The 18,020-nt window shown below is 43.0% G+C and overlaps 1 protein-coding gene across 6 annotated transcripts in view; it reads left to right on the top strand.

The window, feature by feature from the left end:
* The window catches only part of LOC142585994 (uncharacterized), a 330,876-nt gene that overhangs the window by 67,622 nt on the left and 245,234 nt on the right, over positions 1-18,020 (top strand). For 4 of the 6 annotated variants that reach the window (XM_075697173.1, XM_075697220.1, XM_075697194.1 and 1 more), the window contains 3 exons: positions 6,371-6,411; positions 6,527-6,582; positions 11,029-11,151. In XM_075697173.1, coding sequence (XP_075553288.1) covers positions 6,371-6,411; positions 6,527-6,582; positions 11,029-11,151 — 220 coding nt within the window. Of the gene's footprint in view, positions 1-11; positions 392-1,994; positions 2,293-6,370; positions 6,412-6,526; positions 6,583-11,028; positions 11,152-18,020 lie in introns of those variants that run through there. The other 2 variants (XM_075697200.1, XM_075697210.1) reach the window with 2 other exon arrangements.

The following is an 18,020-nucleotide window of genomic DNA, read 5'->3' as shown; positions in this document are numbered from 1 at the left end:
TTTGCATTTACAAATTTTATTTGTGTTCAATCGATGAAATTCGTACGATTTAATTTTCTTTTTTTGGCAACGTGCATCCGGTAACGCCGCTTCGCGAATTGCCGGGTTCTGGCGCGTTCCAGCCATCCCAACCGTTATGGCGGAATTTTAAAACCTATGACTGGCACAGTCGCTGCGCGTGTCAGCTCGTGCCTATCCGCCTGACACAATCAACGTGAACGCTGCGCGGCGTGCGCGTTGAGGCCCACGCCCGTGTTGCAAGCAGTTTCAAGCAGTTCCAACGGCCAGTTGTCTTTCATGAATATCGCTACGCCAAAACTGTGAACGCAGGGTTAGCGATGGACGATTCGCGAGTCGACGAGAGTTCTCTCGCGGAGTCTAGCTGCTTTGAGTAAGTACAGTTTTGTCGTTACATTCATCGCTGGAGATGTCTAGGTAGCACGTCTTGATCACTTACAACCGCAAACTTTGTTCTGAGGATGCTCATCGCACGATTCTGGTGGGCTATGTGCAGCTATATGGGCAAGGCTCTGACTGGTGTTGTAGAAGTCGCGAAGCGCTTTTTTCGTTGCTGGGTTTACTTCGAACAAATTTCTCGCAACTGCGGCGCTCGTGTTGAGTCAATCATGCCGGATTATATCTTTCTCGCGCCTTATCTCCCTTCAATATAACATGACTGATTTCTCCGGGGGAGCAGTAGAGGTCGTAGTAGAGACCGGGCCTGCTCTCTTGGAGAGGTATCGTCGATCGTGCCAGGCTTTTCATATGCTGCTCACTGTGACCTCTCGAAATCATTTGTAATGATCCGCTTTGAGTTAAATAAACGTCCTTCTGCAAAAAAAAAGTCCAAAAATGGGTAGGCGTGAGCCGCGGAGTTAGCGAAACGGAAGCACAGCAGCTACGCGCGACGTACCTACACGGCGTTATTATAATCTCAGGTGTTTTCCTGAGGCCTCCGTTTGCCGGTTTAATTGGCCGGTTACATGTGCCATCCTAGAGCAGTACTTGTAAAAAATTCAATAATACATCGTCGCGAAGAGAAAAGGAGCCAGCAACGATCAAGAAAGCGTCCCGCGACTTCTACACCAGTCAGAACCTTGCCGCTATAGGCACCTTGATTTCGTGCACATATCAAACCTCGCCTTTTGTTATTCAGCGTTTTAAGCGTCGAGATGGGGCCTTTTGCGTATGAATGTGCCTTTTTCACGTTGGATATGTCGCGTTCCAGAGCAGAAATGACTGCAATACGCCGAAGGATGCGTGTCAGTTCTCGCCACACGGACCATTTGCATTTCCCCATGACCATTGTCGAAATCTGACTGCCACAGCCAGGAATTGAATGCGCGAACGCGTGCTCAGCAGAAGTTTTTTTTTTTTTTTATGTCCGATAGTGGGAACCATGCGTTAAGAACATTGATGCCTTATTTTGGTTAAAGACTTTTTACTACGTACGCGTACGTATTAGTTTTACTGTTGGACCCACTTCTATTATTGAGCTTCCAGGCTTTTATCTAAAGGCGTACAAGATTGAAACACAACACTTTGTAGTATTTTAGGCACACAATATGAATGCATTATCGTAGTTGAGTAGAGGCGAAAGCATACAACGTCCTCGTTTAATTTGCCCTGGTTAAATTTGCAGTATGTCGCACTAACTGGCCCAAATTGAAGTTCTTCCCAGCTAATTATTTCGTCACTTTGCTCGCTTGTCTGCACTTCATTTTTTCTTAAAGAAGTAATTAACGCTCAGTTAATAAAATTAGTGTCGTGGTTTGTTGACCTTTATTGCGCGGCTCGATAATGGCGATATAATCAATCCATATAATTTAACTCATTCGATCTTGCGACCCGCTTACCGTGACGGCTTGCTTGTCATACCTATAATGTGGTCTGATATGCATATACGCGCACCATGCGCGCGCGAAGAAACGTAGTGACGTAGCATCGAACACGACGTCTATGACGACGTCTCGAACACGGCGGAAGGTGTTAACTGCGCAGGCGCAGAAGAGGACCGGAAGCGTTCTTGGATATTTTGTTGTGTTGTTAAGCTCGCTATCCGCTGCATCTTCTCTGCGTCATTTACTGGTCAGCCGTCGCGGTATCGCGGTTTTTAATGATGGGACCTTGTGTTGTAGGCGTCCACTGCATCTTGCCGTCGACATTGACGCGAAATAGGTGGTGTGCGCAGTGTTCGCCGATGCTGGTGACAAACACAGAATGCATCTAGATTGTATTCGGCACCTTAGTGATCACATTGTCGTTACTTCCCACGCAGCAGCAGGTGCGCTTGTAAGTACCGATTGAGCCCCCGCATGCTTTCGGTTTGTGTAGCTGAACTTCTGACAATTAAACCGCGCTCGCAGTTGTTAGGTTGTGGTTTCTTACGTAACTTGCGTTGGGCGCCTTACGAGTAGTGGGTGTAAAAAGGCCACCATAACCATTGGGAATTAATTGTAATGGTAAGGCTTGTATAGTGAAAGGAAAAATTGCTCCCCTATTCATCCAATAGGAGACATTCTTAGTCCATGGGCCCCTAAGCTCGTGAAATTGTTTGCTTACAGCTTGGAACTCTTCCTACCTGGCAAACGTGTGCCTGTTAGCTTTGAGTGCCATACTCAAAGCTAACAAATAATTGAAGCGCTCATACTTTTGAGCAAAGCCCTTCCTCGTGGTTAGTACTCATTAATTGAATATTTTGAGATGACGCAGCCCAACTTGTCCATCATATAACCCATTCAGGACCACCAAAATTTTAAATGCACATAATTTTTAGCTGTAAAGAATTATCAGATAAACATTCCATTTAGAAAGTATGCCAGTTCTTTGCAAATGGTCCTGGAGGTTTTGATCTATCAGTAACCAAAGTTAGGAAATGTATCAACTTGACAGGCACTTTTCTATGCATTTCTCTACTTTTTGTTTTATTGCACACAATATTTTCTTCACTAAACTGATTTTTGTCTTTTTAGTGCTGCTATAAAGTGATTGTGAGTATACCGTGTAAAGTGTACTAGGCTTCTGTGTGTGTTTGAGGGCTTTGTGTATTTTAATAAGCTCATGTGGGATTTCACTTTTTTGTTGGCACTCAAAACGTCAAAGGCAGTCGCAGATGTGCAGAATGTGAGGATCACATATCAACATCATTCCTCAAGAAAGAGGTCGCAGGTTTGATTCCCAGCTGCGGTGGTCAGATTTCAATGGGGGCAGAAAGCAAAAATACTCTTGTGCTTAGGTATTCAGGGACATGTTAAAGAACCCCAGGTGGCCAAAATTTAATGTGCAGCTAAGTCTAAGTTCATGCCCGTTCTTGCAATTCGCCCACTTCGAAATGCAGCCACCATGGCCAGGAACTGAATGCATGACTTCATGCTGAGAAGCAGAGCATTGTAGCCACTTAAAAATTGAAAGTGAACTGTTGAACGCATCTGCCGCGCCCTTAGCAGACACCATTGAGTAACATGATTGTTTATGCCTCGCTGTTGGGTGAGCGATAAATTGAGCAAGATCGTGGCTTGATAAGGATCTGCCAAGGTGCAGTGGACATTTGTGAAGAGATTAAGGAATGAAAAAAAAAAAGAATTTAGTAAGAGTGTCAGAATACGTATATTAATACTATTGAGTATTGCAAAGAAAATGCTGATCAATATATGTCAACGTGTTATAAGGCATGTATGCTTGAGTGATGTATGTTCTGAAGGAAAAACTGAGTTTCGGTTTGGATAGCCCCTATTCACATTTTGAGATAATTTTGGGATGTTTATTTAGCCATGTTTGAGTAATCTGCATTGACAAGTAAGTGATTGGAAAGTGAGCTTGAAACAAAGCTCGTTAATATGATGTTCTAGCTCATGCCTAAGATGTCCCACTCGGATACAGTGCAATCAATCTTCAGAATGATTGATGCCTTGAGCTAGATGGTACATGACAACTCAAACAGCGCTGAAACGGGATGACAATACGAACAACAGGACGACATGCTGACAAGACAGCATCACAGTGTATCAGGCTGTCATTCTTGCTGTCGACCTACTTCATGGCTGTTATTAAGGCGAAAGCCTTAAGCAGCTCGTTGCAATGGCTCATACATAAAAAATGCGGCGTCTAGTTGAGTGGTACAAAAATTATCAGATATGGCTCATACCCCCGTAAGCATTGGTACATCCCTCGGAAGTACGCTATGGCTGAGGATGCTCGCGAAACGAGAAACAAGGTGCAACGTGCGAAGTGGCGGGAGCAAGGCATTATATATTATATGGACTGCAAGTGCTGCTTTCCCCTACTGAGAGGATGCAACGTAAAGTTGAAGAGACATCGTTGGCGTAAGTCTGACCCCGCTATACGAGTACACAAAGTCACAGCTAAGCGTCGAAAACGAGCTGAAGGAGCTGAATTGCAAAAGCAGCAATGCGACGATACAAGATAACAATGTAGAGAGGAGGCTGAAGCTCACAGACAATGGCTTGCCACACGTTTACTTCACACTGCAGCTTGTTATGTCTTCCAAGAAGTCTGAGCCCTCCGATCATATAGCTTAATGCGTTACAAAATGTGCAGCAGGCTTTCGCCTTCACGTGTTACAGGAGCGTAACATGCTGCCGAACTTTTTTTCAATTACAGTGAAATCCAATGTACCATACCATTATACTATATACGAGGTAGTATGAAAACGTTTCAAGACTAGCTTTGTTTTCAAATAAGTAATCTTTAGGTGGGTACATTCAACTACTACCACCTTCTAAATGGTCCCCTTTACAACACACATAGTGTTCCTGTCATTTTGGAAAGAGAATGAAGTCGGTGGGAGCCGAATTAAAAACCGAGCTCAAAGGTTGCCATTGTGAAACGATTGCTGAAATCAAGCACGGATCGCAGAAGGTTCTCAACTCGTACAGGAAAGAAGACTTCAAGAGGAACATATTTGCAAAGTGGAAGGAACACTGAGCACTGTATTACTGTGTAAGAAGACTATTTCAAAGGTGATAGTGTTTGAATATACATAAATAACTTTCTTGAAAGTAGGGCTACTCTTGCAAACTTTTTTATACCACCTTGTACAACTATATTTCTGCAACAATAGCCACTTTAGTGATGAAAATGAACTGCATATAACAGTGAAATTTGTCTAAGTCAGGGTACAAGTGATATGAAACAGGTTAATTACTTGAAGTGAACTCCACTAATTGTAAGTGCTCTTTGTAATTTAATGGACTGCCATCCAAAGGGCCACTATACAAATGTATCACAATTCCAAAACTGCTCAAATGTGTTGTTCCGTTTCTAGGTTCAGCTGCATATGCAACAGGGGCTTAATTCAGACTTCAGGACTTACACTTGCGACTGTTACATTATTAAAAACCGGCTACGAGCCAGTACATATCGCACTTCCATGTAATTACGCATAACAGGTGCTCTAATCAGTTATTTCCTGTTTGCATTTTAATTTATGCTGGTGGTACCCTATACAGTAATGACCCACCTGCCATAAAACAAAAGAGAGATATTGAATGCGATATAGCAGTGGCACAATCTGAGGAAGAAGAATACTACTGCACCGATACTATGGACTTTAAGACCAGGCTGGTGACATGTTGGAAGTTGGAGCCACACTCTGTTGAGGTCACGCCCTTACAAACACTCGACGCGATAATGGGTGGAACATGGTGGGCATATTTTTACATTGGTGAGGAGACAGCTCAGAGAGCACTTCAGAGGTTGAGGAGGGAAGGCCATGAGGGTGTGGCAGTGGCAGTATTTGATTGCCAATAATGCCATTCATACAAAGTGCTTCGAAAAACAATTTGATGGAAAAGATTTATGAGAAGATGCCCTTTAATACCAAACACATTCCTTGCTTTTCATAAAAGGTGCTGCAGGGTCTCTTTTAAACTCTTCAACCAGGAGTACCTAAAATTTGTTCCTCTTCTGTGGGTGTCTACAAATATGGATGTCTGTTTACATTATGTAAAATTACAGGTCACCTGTAGTGTCTGTAATTCTCAGGATGTAGTGTTAAGCACCTTGCACATTGCAGCTGATGTCTCAACAATGCATCTTGGTCTAAAAAACACTGGTCATTTGATGTGAATGCACCATGAAACTGTGGAGAATTGGTCCTGAACAGAGAATAATTATTCATAATGGTAACAGCGTGAACAGGACGACGACGGAGTGAAAGGACACAAGGCGAGCGCTGTCCTGTGTCCTTTCACTCTGTCGTCTTGTTCGCGCTGTTACCATTATGAATGTATACCAACTTGCCCACCTTACCACTTTAAAGAGAATAATTACTAGACATTAGGGTGAAAACACAGAGTACTTGTGCTTAGAAAAGCTGCTGGACTGTTCTTTTATTTTCTTCTCTTTCCAGGATGGATGATGACACATTAATGGGCAAGATGAACCCATTCGGTAAGCTTGACCTTTTGCTGTTAGTATTTAACATGCTTCTGAAGTGCCTGTGTTATATTGTTTTAGAATAGTATCTGTGGCTTCTTCTAGAGGCTGATATGTGCTTTTGTTTCAGGGAGCTTTCGCTTTTGGATTCCTACCCAACTCCGGTCGCTGCGGGACTATGAACAGGTGATAATCATTACATTCTCATGCTTACCAAAGTTATATCATCTCGCACCTGCTGGGATGTAAAGTATTATGAAGCATTATAATACATAAAGCATTATATATTATATAATAATATTATAAAGCATTTTTGTATTAAATTTAACTTAACTTCATAATAAACCATGCTGAGAAGGCTCTGTATTTAGCTGTCTCACAAATGGGCTTACATGATCACAAAGTTGCTGGCCCTTCATGGCCCTTTTGTCCATATCCACATCCTCTTTTTTGAGCAGTGAGCAGTGGTACCTGTGGAAGCACTGTAAGTATCTTCTGTCTATAGATATGTAATTGTGCTGCTGTACATAGATTAACTTATTGGCCATGCATGGTGCATTTCATGTGCAGAAAAGTGTTTGATGCATCCTCTGTGCAGCAGGCAGGTTGTGCATCAGTGCGACACACACAGCTCCCATACGTCATACCATCAATGGACACAATCAGCTTATGAGTGAGTTATCATGGACCCAGATGGTGAGCTGGACTGGTTTGTGGCAAAAACACTGCAGAGAGAACCCTTTAAATGCCCAAACAATGCTTGTACTTGGAAATAATAGGATTGGAATAGGAATTGGAAGGAAAGTGGATTTCTTTTTTTCTTTACATGCTAAAGGCAGATGGTGCTTGCTTATGGGCTATATGCTCATAAGGGCTGTGGGTCAGCATCCACAACCACCACCACTATGATCAACTGGGAGGTGAGGCACAATCATAGGTGCTATGGAACAGCCAGCTCAGCCCACAGCCTGTTAAGACACTGATGGACTTAAAATACCTGCCTAGCTACTGTGAATTCTTGGATTATGTCACTTGTGCTACATCGTCACAGCTGTTCACTGGTCATGTGAGCAGAAGTATCCAGTTCACAAAAGAGCTCCCACAAGAGCAACCCAACATGCCTAATGAGCATGCCTAATGGTCTTTTTACTACATTTGTGTGCTGATTGAAAGGGACAATGAAAGCTTGTGTTCAAGCAGTAATTGCCTAAGTAAAGTCCCGCAGCATAACCTCAAGTGCCCTCACTCTCAAACATTCTTCGAAACTTCCCTGTTGAAAATACCTTGCTGCCTTTGACCCACTTCCCTTTCGAACTGGCTCACTCCCTACCCTGCTCTCTCTGTAATCTTCTAGGAAACCCTGGTATCGCATATCAGGGCCGTCCTGGAACCATAAGGCATCGACTAGGTGATAAATAAAAGATGTTTACTCTCTCTCAAGTGCCAGTGAAGCATTTGGTATTTTCTGGACTCGTGCTATTAAAGAAAATGGTCACTGATGTACTATACTTTTTGAGCCATGATTAAATTCGTATTAATTCATTTCTGTGGCCTCCACTTAGCTGTTCTTGGTGATAAAAATATACAATCCAAGTTCATTCTTTTTTCCCATTTATCAGCTTAAGAAAAACCATCTTACATTACACAGCAGGGTGCCGTTAAAATGAATTACAAGGGACCAAGAAAATCTGTCTTATTCGAAGCTTCTCTTAACAGAAGTGATCCACAGAATTCAAGAGATGCTATTTCTGGTGCACTCAGATATTCACTATACAATATAATAAACCAAAAGGCAGATGTAAGAAGAGACATTTGTTGTATTTGCATGATACAAAATGTTGCTTTACGCACCCTTTACATTATTGCATAATTGCTGCTTATTTGTGCTGTGCAAATCTATGCTGTTGCAAAAGCTAGCATTTCGCCTAGCTTGCTCAAAAATTCTTCAGTGCCCTTATATGGTTGAAGAAAAGGAAAATGCACCAAAGTATTCAGGGAATTATTAGTTGTGCCATATGTAAAGTTATTTTTTGTGGCTCCTGGGCAGTGTCTTGTAGTGATTCGTACACTCGTAAAAATACTGATTACTGCACGTTAAGGCTTAGTGAGCCTTAAGGCCATGTCAGCAGAGCATAATCTGGTGCGCCACTGCATGCATGCACGCAGCCTCCAAAGTGCAGCGAACGCGGTAGGCAAGAAGCACAGTATCGCCCAGATTGGTCAAGGACAGGTTTATTTGCCTCTCGTGGCACCCAACACTACACAAATGTCCGATCCTGGGCAGCACAAGAAGCCAAGTCTTCTCTGTCAAGGGCAAAAACATAAATTAATGCTGCTAGCACGTTGCTGCAGGAGAAAGCCTCCCAACAACACTGTGAAGGGAAATGTGTCCCCGTGGCTATGCTGTAGTCTCTCGTGGTGACCAAAGGGCACTCTCTCGTGGTGAGCAAAGAGCAAAGGGCAATCTCCATCAGCGTTAGCTTCCGATGAGTGCAGCCTTACGTAGTATGTCTACACACGAGCACTAGGCGCTGCTCTTCAAGTTTGCATTTGGAAAGGAGCAGCACAAAGTATACGCTCACCGTAAGGGCAAGAAACTATATATGAGCTCAAGGCTGAACATTTCCAAAAGGGGCCAGTGCATGAGAGAAATAGCGTTGTACACAACTTGCACTGTCCTTGTGGTCTTTTCTGCGCTTGGCCACCAGTTGCCTTCCCATGTGCAGAAGAGCAAGGGCACGATCCCCATAACAAACGGTCAGTGAAAAACTGGACATCCCAGTTCTCATTTCGTCCCACTGCAGATGGAAGTGGAGAGGGAACAGGAACGGAATAGGTGACCACTTGCACAAAGGCAATTTGGTACCCCACAGTACGCAGAATCTTCACCTCATTACCAGTTTGCAGGTGCACATTGAGGACTTCCTCAATTATTGTTTCTATGATGCCAGCACTGTAGACTTCCACATCATTATTGACACTTGTGTAGCTGTTTATGTCCACAGAAGCACCGTTTGCTTCTCGTGTGGCTAGCAGCTTTGTGTCCCTCAAGTCTACTGATCGAGGCCTTTGGCTAAGACAAGTAGCAGGCGTCAGTGGTGGGTGCGAAACTTCAGCTTAACCAAATTAGCACTTCGGGTTAAGGAAATTTTTTTAGGCATTGGGTCTATGAAAAACTAACCAAATGTTAAGCATTGTACCTTGTGTGTGAAAATTGAGCCTACTGTATTTATAACCATACCTTGAATACATTATTTCTTGTTTTCTACATATATGCTTTAAAATGTGGCATGCTAAGCAATTGCCAAAGGGAAGATACTGACACACAGTGTGAGCAGTCATAGATGAGCATGATGAAAGGGAAATAACGCAGTGTAAGAAAGTACTAGTCTATACTTGTGGACTACCTTCTGTGGCAATGAAGGGAAACCTATGGAGGCAAAGTGCGTACAAGTGAGAGTGCTTCTGAAAAGAGTCCCATGTTTTCATCCATGTTAGTTTAAGCTGGGTAAGAGAAAACATAAACACCTTATAAGGAACAGTTAAATAAGGTAAAACACACCACTGAATGTAAACGTCGCATGTGGAAGCTGCGTCGATTCAGCATCTGTTCCGAGCAACCAAAGGCACTGTAAAACGCTGGTGTACTGACTGCTTGGCACGGTAACACATGTGCCGAACCTCTGCCCCTGTAGCTTTCCCTTCATTGCCACAGAAAGTTGTCTGTGAGAATAGTGGTCATGATTTTCCTGGCGAATGGAGGAATTCCTGGTAAATTGTGGGAATGGAGCTATTTAAGCATGTGCATGTGATCTTGCATGGCCGGGTATCAAATTATGCTAAAGCTGCATCAGCTTCACTGTTAGTAGTGTGGTTGCTTTCTTGGTTTTATGGTTTAGCCATGTGCATGGCTGTATGGAGCATTAGGACCTAGTCACCAAGTCATAGAGAGCCACTGCTCCTGGTACAGTTAATGGGGAGGATGCCCAATGCTATTAATTTTTATTCTCCAATTTACAACAGTGTAAATTTAGTCCTGGGTTAAACATCTTTGTTCAAACAGTCCTTGGTCTGCCACAAATTCTCTGCAGACCACCAGGAAATTGTTTGCTTATCATCCATATTGGCATCTTGTCTGCATTGGTGTTTCGTTATGTGGCAGCATGTTAGACCATTTTTGGCAAAGCTTCATGAGGATGAGCTAGGCTTATTCAAAACAGTTGAGAGGTTAACTTGTGGGATTAGTGGTACCCTTTTTTGCTGTAGGTGCATGCTTATGTGTGTGATGAGTGTAGCTGATCAAGATAATTGCCTTTTTCATTGATGTCAAATGGACATGGCTTCCTTAAATAGTCAATTTATCTCTGATATATTACTGTTTCCACCTCTTGCTAGATATACAGCAAGCACCTGTTTTTGTGTGTAATTAGCACCGTTTGGCTAAAACCTTTCTTTTGCCAATCGGCAAGTGACATTCCTTAAATGCCTACTCTTTGGTCCTAAAATGCACCCTTTTAACAACCACATTGGAATTGTTCCACACTTACTGCCACAGGAAAGGTGACAGTATTACTCATTGATTGGAAAGGGCATGTTTATGATTTGGCTTTTATTGAATCTATATGATTGCAGCACATCATATCGCTCCGGCATGAGAATCTACGGCTACGGCTGCGATTGTACTTCATAGTGAGGCAGGATCACCATGAACCCATAGAAAATAATCCTGGTGCTACTCCAGAGCTTGCAGAATTGGTGAGCATGTTCATGTTTGACTTATACAGCCTCACATAGTTTTTCAGGACACCTTGCAAAAATAGGCAATGCGAGTTCTTTTGTTTTCTGCACATGTTGTAATATGAGCCTTTCATGAGCTGGTTGTAGCACATATAATACTGGGAACCTAAAAGAAAATTATCTTCAGGTTGGACTTACGTGCATGAGGTGAACAAAAAACAGCTACAGTGCTGATGAACCTAAAGTGTAACTTTCAAAAAGAAAAAAAATTAGTGTACGAACCATCAGACATGATTGTCAAGATCAGCCCTAGCTTGTGTGACCATAAGCAGTAACAACAGTCAGACGGGCAAATTGAGCGAATGTACTTTGCCACAGAGAATGTCATATGGCTATGCACTGCCAGACGAGAAAGGAATATAATTTGGAATGGTGGCAGTGTGAATTGATAAATCAGCCAGCACATTATATACTTGTTATTTTAGCCAGCATTTATAATAAAATGACATCAACACTACCAATTGTCACGAGCAAAGACCAGATCACGTTGCATCCAACAGTCAAACAATGTGCTACGCACTTGGAAATCCTGACAGTGGCAAAGCATAGACACCTAAAAAACATGGATTTCATTAGGTAACAGAGAATGGCTATTTTCATAAACATCTTTCCATGTGACAGCCTGGAAATGACACTAACGGTGAAGTGCACTTGTTCAAAGTGAGACTAAATTTGTCTGTCTGGCAGGGGTGCAATACGCACTGCGTGCAACTCAAATGGGTTCTCGATGAAATGTTTGAAGTACTTATCTGGCAGCCATCTCTTCATTCACAGCTTTACACCCACGGCATTATGTTCTGGCCGGAGGAAGTGACACCCACGCAGCTTGCATGTGCATTTTCCCGAGAGGTTTTTAGACATGTACAAGAGCTCAAATTGCACCACTTCATGAGCAAGCAGCATGCAAAATATTTGAGAGCTCAAAACGAACCTAAAGGGTGACAAGTTTATTCTTAAATTGGACTTCACAGAGGATTATAGCTTCCTCATGCAAGATGCTCCCCAATCCTATCACTGGGTAAAAATGCAAGCCACATTGCATCCCTTTTTTGCATACCATCGCTCTGAAGAAACTGGTGCCCTTTGGGCAAAATCACTTGTGATTTCGGACTGTCTCAAGCATACTGCAGCTGCAGTAACTACTTTTTAAAATCAAGTTTGGAAGTCCTAAAACGTGAATTTCCTGATGTCAGAAAAATTCACTATTTTTCCGCCGGTGCGTTATCACAGTACAAGAACAAGAAAATTTTTGTAAATTTGTGCTATCATGAAAACAACTTTTGTTTAGCTGCAGAGTAGAACTTTTTTGCAACGTGTAAGAGTGCTTGCAATGGCTTTGGCGGCCAGGGAAGTCTTCAGAGATGTCACACATCCCTACACGGGGTGTGTGATTACACCCCATCAGCTTTTTACATGGTCAGAAAAAAAATATCAAAGATGCTCTGTGCCCTGGGTGTGAGAGAGTATCTGTGTTGGGTGCCTGAGAGAAGGGTTGGAGAAAAAAAAGCTGAACTCTCAGCCAGGTTTGAGTCTACGATCTCCCTCAAAGGTAGCACACCTTTCATAATTTCATGCCATCATTGCTGACGACTTAATGCTGGGCTCACCTCCTACGCAACCACAAAGATGTTTCAAGTAGCAGAGACCATATGTCGGTGATAGTAGTAAAGACTGCGACCTCTTGAAAACACCCAAGCCGGACACATAAGCTAAGTTCAACTGCATCCGTCGTACCAGCACCAATGCAGTGATGTGGCTGTGAAATAGCAGCTCCTAGTACTAATTGGCAGCCTTTAATTCCCGTCCAAAACCTTGTACCAGTCAGCCACACTGTTTCCAAGTTGCCAGCAACATGAAAACACAAAGCAGCGTACAATCTTGCCGCATCATTTCATTGCCCTGCGAAGTGCGAGCGCAGTGAAGTGGACTTACGGCCTTGCACGCAAGGACACTCAAAATTTTTTTCCTGCATAAAACAAAAATTACTCCAGCCGACAATGGGAGGGAATAAGAAAGCACAGTTCCTTTTCTAGCAACGAGCAGATTTTTAAGATTTTCTATGTAGTATTGTATTTTTGCAGGTGTTGTTCTGCAACCCAGGTTTCACCCACTGTAGGAACATTCAAATCGCTGTAAGAGACAGAAAAAAGTTTGTATTGCTAAACTTGTTTACGAGGGCAAATAATGCACAACAAGTACAATTTTTTGGAATGTAATTGGAGGGTGTCGAGTCCAATGTCTGAGACATTTAGCTAGGAATGACCCTAATAACATTGTTGACAGTATAGCGGTCCCTATCTGATTGTATGCTTATGATTGAGTCTCCGTTCAGAAGTAGACAACTTGATGCATTGGTGTAAGACATGGCAGATGTTTGTTAATTACCAGAAATGTGTAATTATGTCCATAACTAATAATAAAAAAAATTATGGGGTTTTACCTGCCAAAGCCATTTTCTGATTATGAGGCACGCTGTATGGGGGACTCCAGAAATTTCGACCACCTGGGGTTTTTAATGTGCACGTAAATCCAAGTACACGGGTGTTTTCGCATTTCGCCCCTATTGAAATGCGGCCGTCGTGGCTGGGATTCGATCCTGTGACCTTGTGCTTAGCAGCCCAATACCATAGCCGCTAAGCAACCATGGCGGGTAATAATAAACACTACACTTTTGTGACGATTTCAAATGGGGTCAGCATATTGCTCACATCTGTAATAAGGCAATGACTAAACTTTATTTTTCGAAACATTCTCGTCATGATGCTTCAAGACACACTAAACTTCTTGCATATAATTCTTTTATAGTACGAATTTTTGATTATGCAAGCATGGTTTGGGACCGTTTTGCAAGCATTAATGTAAATTCTTGGAGAGTACAAAGTAAGGCAGCACAGTTCTTCTGATAGCTTTCGACGAACATCAATTTCTGAACTACTGGCGAAGGTACAAGCAGACGTGTCGAGCGGAGGATACGCGACTCGGAGCCTCTCAGTAAGCGCTGAAAACTTTTCCCTTTTTTTATTTTTACACTCAAGCGATAAGTGCTGTTCAAATTCAGCGAAAATATGTCATGTACCTAGGAGCGTTCAAGATCGTGTGCATGCGCGAGGTTTGGGAAAGAAGAAGTTAGGACCATGGAGAATTGACACTATTGTGCAACATATGACGATAAAACCCGCAAAGGGCGAACAAATCAGTGGATCTGTTAGGGATGTAGGGCCCTCTAGGCCGTACTTTTCGGCGACAAGGTAGCCTAGCCACCTTCGGGATTATCTTATTGCTATGTCGAATGCTCGGTTGCGGCAGTCGGAAGAATTCGACGTGGGCGATGTTATCGCCCTGCCCCGCCTGGTTCCTGCCGACGAGATCTCGGCCAAACCGGTTCCTGCCGACGAGGGGTCGCCGAAGGGATTTAAGGGAGAACCGGCCCATTGTGAGATGAGAGAGTCGCTTCCAGCCACCCAGTCGGTCTGATGCGCTCTTACTGCTACCAGTACACTATCATCCACTATCTGTAAATATTGTATAAAGTTTTTAGTTTCTTCTTCGTCTACGGAACGAGTCTGCCTTTCATCCTCCACTCCGAAGTCATAACAGAGAGTAGCAGTAGCCGTAATCAAACTTAATAAGAGGTATAGATTAAAGGTAGTACAAGCCTATGCTCCAACATCCAGTCACGATGATGAGGAAGTAAATCAGTTTTATGAAGATGTTGAATTAGCGATGAGAAAAGTGCAAACTCGGTATACAGTATTAATGGGTGACTTCAATGCAAAAGTGGGAAAAAAAACAGTCTGGTGAACAGGCATTTGGCAGCTACGGCGTCGATTCTAGAAGCACTAGAGGAGAGATGCTGGTAGAATTCACAGAAAGGAATAAGCTGAGAATAATAAACACCTTTTTCAGGAAACGTAGCAACAGAAAGTGGACCTGGAAAAGCCCTAATGGTGAAATAAGCAATGAAATTGATTTCATACTTTCTGCCGATCCCAGAATAGTGCATAATGTAGAAGTCATAGGTAGGGTAAAGTGCAGTGATCATAGGTTAGTGAGGGCTAAGATTCACCTCAATTTGAACAGAGAAAGATTAAACTTGGTCAAGAAGAAACAGGTCAACTTAGAGGCAGTAAGGATAAAACCAGACAAATTTAGGCTGGTACTTGCAAACAAATATGCAGCCTTAGAACACAGAGATGATGATGATGACATAGAGGTAATGAATGAAACCGTAATGAGGCGGGCTTCAGAGGCAGCAATTGAAGTGGGAGGCAAGGCACCAAGGCAGCCAGTAGGCAAGCTCTCCCAAGTAACAAAGGACCTAATAAAGAATCTACAAAGAATGAAAGTGTCCAACTCAATAGGTAAGGTAGAATTCACGGAACTGTCAAAACTGATCAACAAGGCCTAAATAAGTGATATTCGAAATTATAATGCGAAAAAGACTGAAGAAGCTGTAAAAAATGGACGCAGCCTGAAATCAGTGAGAAGGAAGCTTGGCATAGGACAAACCAAGATGTATGCACTGAAGGATAAGCAGGGTAATATCATCAGCAATCTTGAAGGTATAATAAAAGCAGCTGAAGAATTCTATACTGACCTGTACAGTACCCAGAGGAGTCGGGAGTACTCCACTTGAAACAATAATGAAAAGGATACAGAAACTGGAGGTGAGGTCAGAAGGGCCTTGCGAGACATGAAATGGGTAAAAGTGGCAGGAGAAGATGGAATAATAGTCGATTTAATCAAAGATGGAGGAGACATAATGCTTAGAAAACTTTCGACTCTATACGAAGTGTCTATCGACTGTAAGGGTCCCAGAAAATGAGACAAATGGAAACGTACTAATCCACAAAAAGAGAGATGTTAAAGAACTGAAAAATTATACGCCCATTAACTTACTCCCAGTATTATATAAAATATCTATTATAGATATAATTGTATTATATAAAATAATCTTCAATAGAATAAGGGCAACACTGGAATTTAGTCAACCAAGGAAACAGGCTGGCTTCAGGAAGGGATACTCCACAATGGATCACATCCACGTCATTAATTAGGTTATCGAGACATCCAGAGAGTGCAATAAGCCTCTCTATATGGCTTTCATAGATTACGAAAAAGCATTTGATTCGGTAGAGAGATCAGCAGTCATAGAGGCATTGCGTAATTAAGGAGTACAGACCACTTACGTAAATGCCCTAGAAAATATCTACAGAGATTCCACAGCCAACTTAAGAGGGGGAACGTGGCAATGAAAACTTTTTTTTTTATTTATGGGAATAAATTGGTGAAATTTGGCATGCAGGTGTGATTTGTTATGCTGATATCATAACTGAAATTAGTTTTGTGCTATCTATTATAGTTTTTGAGTTACAATTGACAGCCTCTAATAGTCATCTCCAAATTAATTAATGAATTACATGTAAGTTCGCCAAGATTTTCATATCTGCTTGTTTCATATCTGCTTGTTTCATATCTGATCCTGAGGAGCTTCCGCGGGGGCCCCTATCCGACCCACGGAAGCCGCTGGCCGCATCCAAGTTGGGGCAGGAATACTGTGATGTTCCGCCCTTTCTTGGGCTCTCTAGATTGCCTGTAGTTGTGTTTGGAGCGATGGGCTCCGGAGTGCCTCTTCCCAGTCGACTTCGTTGGATCGAGGGCTGTTAGGTAACACAGGGCATAGCCAGAGCGTGTGCGCTAAGGAACAATAAATCTTATTACAGTCCGGACAGCTTGAATTGATGTTTCTGGAGATACGGCTGAGAAATCCCTGCGAGGGGAATGAGCCCGTCTGGAGCATTCTAAGTGTAACTGACTGAGACCTGTCTAACTTCGGGTGAGGAAGAGGATAGGCCCTTCTACTAAGCCGATAGTGAGATGTTATTTTGTGAAAAGTAAGGAGCAGATCATTATGCTGGATTTCATCCTGTCTCTATAAGGCCTCCATACCGCCGCGGCGCGTTAGATCTCGCGCACGGTCATGGGCAAGCTCGTTGAGGTTAGGTATGTTATGATGAACGTCCGCACCCATATGGGTCGGAAACCGAGAGATGAAGTGAGTGCCAGGGTTTGTTCTCTTTTCTAGAATGGAGGCAGCCTCTTGGGCTAGGTTACCCAATTTGAAAGCTTTGATGGCCGCTTGTGAGTCTGTGAAAGCGTTGGTGCGCGAGGGGTCGGTCATGGCCAGGGCTATGGCGACCTGTTCCGTGACTCTGCTTGTAGCTAACCTAACCGAGGCCGAGGAGCATAATTCCCCTTTGCCGTCAATGATTGCCAGCACGAATGTGCTAGACACACCGTACTGAGCTGCGTCGACAAAGACTTGAATCTCGCCGGCCTTCTGTAAAATCACCCGTGCTCGGCTTTTCGCCTCCCTACATTGTATTGCAGGTGCATATTAGGAAGGGATCACAGAAGAATAAAAATGGGTTGGATCGCATACGGCAGACATCGTGAGCTCCTGACTGGAAACTTATCATTATCACTGAAAAGGAAGGTATACAATCGGTGCATTTTACTGGTGCTGACATATGGGGCAGAGACTTGGAGACTGACAAAGAAGCTTGAGAACAAGTTAAGGACCGCGCAAAGAGCGATGGACCATTAGGGTGATAGAATGGGTACCAAGAGAAGGGAAGCGCAGTAGAGGATGGCAGAAGATTAGGTGGTGCGACGAAATTAGGAAATTTGCAGGTGCTAGTTGGAATCAGTTGGTGCAGGACAGAGTGCATTGTAGATCGCAGGGAGAGAGGCCTTTGTCCTGCAGTGGACATAAAAATAGGTGGATGATGATGATGGTGATTACGACTGGCGAAAGCTAATCTGAA

The sequence above is a fragment of the Dermacentor variabilis genome, chromosome 1, assembly GCF_050947875.1.
Source record: "Dermacentor variabilis isolate Ectoservices chromosome 1, ASM5094787v1, whole genome shotgun sequence".
Taxonomy (NCBI): Eukaryota; Metazoa; Arthropoda; class Arachnida; order Ixodida; family Ixodidae; genus Dermacentor; species Dermacentor variabilis.
Note: the sequence above shows the minus strand (reverse complement) of the source record. Positions and strands in the feature narration are given on the sequence as shown.